The sequence below is a fragment of the Poecilia reticulata genome, linkage group LG19, assembly GCF_000633615.1.
Source record: "Poecilia reticulata strain Guanapo linkage group LG19, Guppy_female_1.0+MT, whole genome shotgun sequence".
Lineage (NCBI taxonomy): Eukaryota > Metazoa > Chordata > Actinopteri > Cyprinodontiformes > Poeciliidae > Poecilia > Poecilia reticulata.
This window is the reverse complement of record NC_024349.1, coordinates 273,953-277,760: the sequence shown is the minus strand read 5'-3', so window position 1 is coordinate 277,760 and position 3,808 is coordinate 273,953. Positions and strand designations below refer to the sequence as shown.

Here is a 3,808-nt window from a genome sequence, read left to right as displayed (position 1 = left end):
AGGAGGACAAAACAGCACAGATTTACCCCAACAGCCCCTTCTGGTGGAACAAAATGCTGTTAATAAAAAATATGAAATTGGGCCTCTGTCTCTTTAAGAACTCCTGCTCTTCCTGAAGCTCCGCCTCCAGGAAGTCGTCCCAACATGGCTCCTCTTTTAACCCTTTAACGTTTTTAGCGTGTTGCTCTCAGCAGCAGCTATAATGAGCTCAACTGGTTGCTAATTGCTGCTGGCTAGTCTGGAGGAGCTGAAGCTTGAAGGCGGGGCTACGTCCACCCAGGTGTCCTATCAGCTGAACGGTTGCCATGGAAACTAAAAGGTTCCCCTCACATGACAACACCGCAGGAAAAACATGATGAAGGATGAAAACGTGGCTTTATGGTACCGGCCCTTTAAGAGCTGAAGCCAGAATAAACCCCTGACAGGCGGATCAGAGGAGGAGGAGCTAAGGGCTTCCTGAGRGGCGGAGCTTAGGGTGATTACTTGTCTTTCCGCGCGGTGTCTGCGTCTGCTCCCAGCATGCTGCTCCTCTTCCTCTCCACGCTGCAGTCGGCGTCCGGCGGGCTGCTGTGATTGGACGCTGCCGGCGGCGGCATCACAAACATGCCGGAAACATTAAACTCCACGTCTGGACAGGAAGCAGACCGTTACCATCATGTCCAGCCTTCAGCCAGCGACAGGAAGCTCTAAAGCTCCACTTCCTGGTTCCAGAGCGATGAAGGGCCAGAACCACAGCCGGCCCAAAGGCCCGACCCGGCCAGAACCTACCCTCAGGGAAGAACCAGTCAGCGTGCTGGATGATGGGCTCTATGATGGCCACCACATGCACCGAGGTCGCCGCCGCCATCTCCGCCAGGCTCCTGCAGGCCAGCGAGACGAGAGCAGAGATGAGACCCAGACATGACCAGCCGATGACGGAGCGCCTGCTGCCCTCCTACCCCTCCATCTTGGCCCACAGCAGGTTGGGTCCCAGCACGATGGCCACGTTGCTYGCCGTCATTTTGTTCGTCTCGCTGTCCTGAGCCAGTCTGGCTAAAAACTTCACCAGGTACCTGCAGGGAGACGTGAGACACGGAGGCTGACACCTGAAACGCAGCGCTGGTGAAAGGCTGAGCTGATGAATGGCTGAACTGATGAATGGCTGAACTGACTGACCGCAGGTTGTTCCTGTTGTTCTTTGGTAGCTTGTCACAGACCAGCCAGAGCGCCTGCAGCCGTTTATCTGGGTCTGAAACACTGGAACCAGAGGAACGCAGTGAGCCGCCGGCTGCAGCAGGGACCCCCATGTCTGCTGCTGCAGCAGCGACCCCCCATGTCTGCTGCTGCAGCAGGGACCCCCCATGTCTGCAGCTGCAGCAGGGACCCCCATGTCTGCTGCTGCAGCAGGGACCCCCCATGTCTGCTGCTGCAGCAGGGACCCCCATGTCTGCAGCCGGGCGCCTTGCCTGGAGGCCTGGATCCACTCGTCGTACAGCTGGGAGGTCATCAGAGGGTCAGGGAGCTCCCGCAGGTACGACTTCAGAGCGCCTGATCAGAAACAGAAACAACCTCTGCTCAACTGGCTGGAGAAAAACACCTGGACCAGGTCTGCTGTATGTGACCCAGCCACCGGGGGCGCCGTCTGCCATGTGAGCGGCTCGACTTTCAGGCCCTTTGGATCGTTTTGCTGGGAGTTGATMATTTTTCTGCTGGGATTTGTTTTCACGTCATCTTGTCTATCTGAACATTTCTGGTTTTCGGATCAGAACTCCACAGAGAAGTTTGTTTTTGATTTTTAAGGATCCGTAACGATTCGGCTGAACTGCCATGGACTCATCATTCATTCTTATTAAGTTTTGACATGTTTTGAAGTGCTAATGCTATTAGCAGTGTTTTTCAACCTTTTTTGAGCCAAGGTACATTATTTTAATTGAAAAAAATCGAGGCACACCACCAACCAAAAATGTAAACAAAGATACTCTRKAGCCGCCTATATTACATATATAGTCATTCTTATCAAAGTCTCTTGAATAGGAATCAAATAAACACAAAAATGCATTTTTATCACATTTTACATTTCTTATTTCAAATTACACTNTTCTCCACCTCGCCGCACACCTCCATCATCTTCCTGTGGACACAGCAGGATCAGGCAGAGTGACGGTTTCCCACCCGGAACCGACGGCAGCCGATACCGGACTCACCCGATGGACGAGTCCTCCCCCAGCTGGGCTCCTCCCTCCACCATGGCCTGGGACAGAGCCGTGAGAGGAAGCTTTTTCTGAAACAACACGTAGCTCACATTACAGAGGAAACCAGCAGGAAGAGGCTCCAGCACTGAGCAGGACAGGAGGAGGAAGACTAGGGAGGAAGACTAGGGAGGAAGACTAGGGAGGAAGACTAGGGAGGAAGAGGAAGTGATGAAGATCCAGGTCTGCTTCCCAGAGTTTCATGCGTGGAAAACAGACGCTGAGACGGAAAGGAGAGGAAGATTCAGGAGGTTTTTACCTGACCGTTTCCTGTATAGAGGCGCGGGACAGACTGGTCAGAAACAGAGACAGAACATCATGGAGCATCTGCCGACCCGGTCCAGAAACAACTCGGACATTTAGGGGCGAACAAAGCCTCAGGTGATGGACTTACATGTCTCTTCTCCGCTTCTGCTCCGATGTGACCCTGCAGACATGACACCATCTTCTTGTGCGTGTTGTGGGAAACGACGCGCATCAACTCCATGCGCCGCTCGATCTGTCAGCAGCAAAGACGTTACTGAAYGAACACCTGAAATATCCACAACTTTTACATTTAGTCCCTCCAAAAACTCAACAAGTCCGTCTCAGATGGCAACTAAACGTAGGGAGTCGTTCTACAGCAGGACGGAAAGGACACGTCTGATTCCCAACCCTGTTGACCAGGCCAGGAGAAGGACTCAGGGTGATCCCACAATCAGTCCGACTGCAGTGTCAGGTTCAAAGATGGACGCCGCAGCAGCCCTGGGGGGGACATGGGGGGGACATGTCCCYGTCCTGCCAGGCGCCTCAGTCTGTCACCATCTGGTGAGTTTAAAGCAGCTGAAGTTGGTGGCAGCGTCTGGATGGAAACGGGATCAAAGCTCCAGATGGAAACAGGAAGTAAACAGACGAACGGTGAAGTCAGGAATCCTCGGCTCCCCATCCCACGTCATTCCTGACCCCCGCAGCGACCCGACATTCCCAGAGCAGCTGGGCTCCATGCAGCGCCAACACACACACACACACACACACACACACACACACACACACACACACACACACACACACGCACACACGCACACACACGCACACACACACACACACACACACACACACACACACACACACACACACACACTCCAGCAGCGGTGTGTGTGTGTGTTGTTCCTCCGCTGTGTGAAGACGCTGATCCTCATGATGCGTCACAGCTCAGGGAATCCCTCAGAAACGACCCGAGTTGGAAGTCGAGTCCCGGCCTGACGGACGAGGCTCGGTTCTGGTATCGTMACMAGTTATCATCCAGATCCAAACGGAAGAAACGATCCAAGTTTGTTTTCTTTTCCTTCGATTCGCAGATTTTAGATGGACTTTAATGAGGAAGAAATATTTAAAAAGCAGCAGCACAAAGTCAGAGACTCTGATGGAAAAATAATCCTGGATTATTGCAGATTAAATGCAGGAAGTGAGTCGATGTCCGGGACCAGGATGTGAGACCTGCAGCTCAACGTGTGGGTTTAAGGTCCAGGACCAGGATGTGAGACCTGCAGCTCAGCGTGTGGGTTTAAGGTCCAGGACCAGGATGTGAGACCTGCAGCTCA

The 3,808-nt window shown here is 53.1% G+C and overlaps 1 protein-coding gene across 1 annotated transcript in view; it reads right to left on the bottom strand.

Moving 5' to 3' along the window:
• Positions 1 to 3,211, bottom strand: part of arhgap17a (Rho GTPase activating protein 17a) — a 7,854-nt gene extending 4,643 nt beyond the window's left edge. Inside the window, 10 exon segments of the mRNA XM_017310675.1 lie at positions 484 to 628; positions 769 to 860; positions 939 to 1,052; positions 1,156 to 1,236; positions 1,446 to 1,531; positions 2,074 to 2,110; positions 2,184 to 2,260; positions 2,488 to 2,520; positions 2,623 to 2,760; positions 3,125 to 3,211. Of these exon segments, the coding sequence (XP_017166164.1) occupies positions 484 to 628; positions 769 to 860; positions 939 to 1,052; positions 1,156 to 1,236; positions 1,446 to 1,531; positions 2,074 to 2,110; positions 2,184 to 2,260; positions 2,488 to 2,520; positions 2,623 to 2,760; positions 3,125 to 3,211 (890 nt within the window).
• Between the last annotated feature and the right edge of the window lie 597 nt (positions 3,212 to 3,808).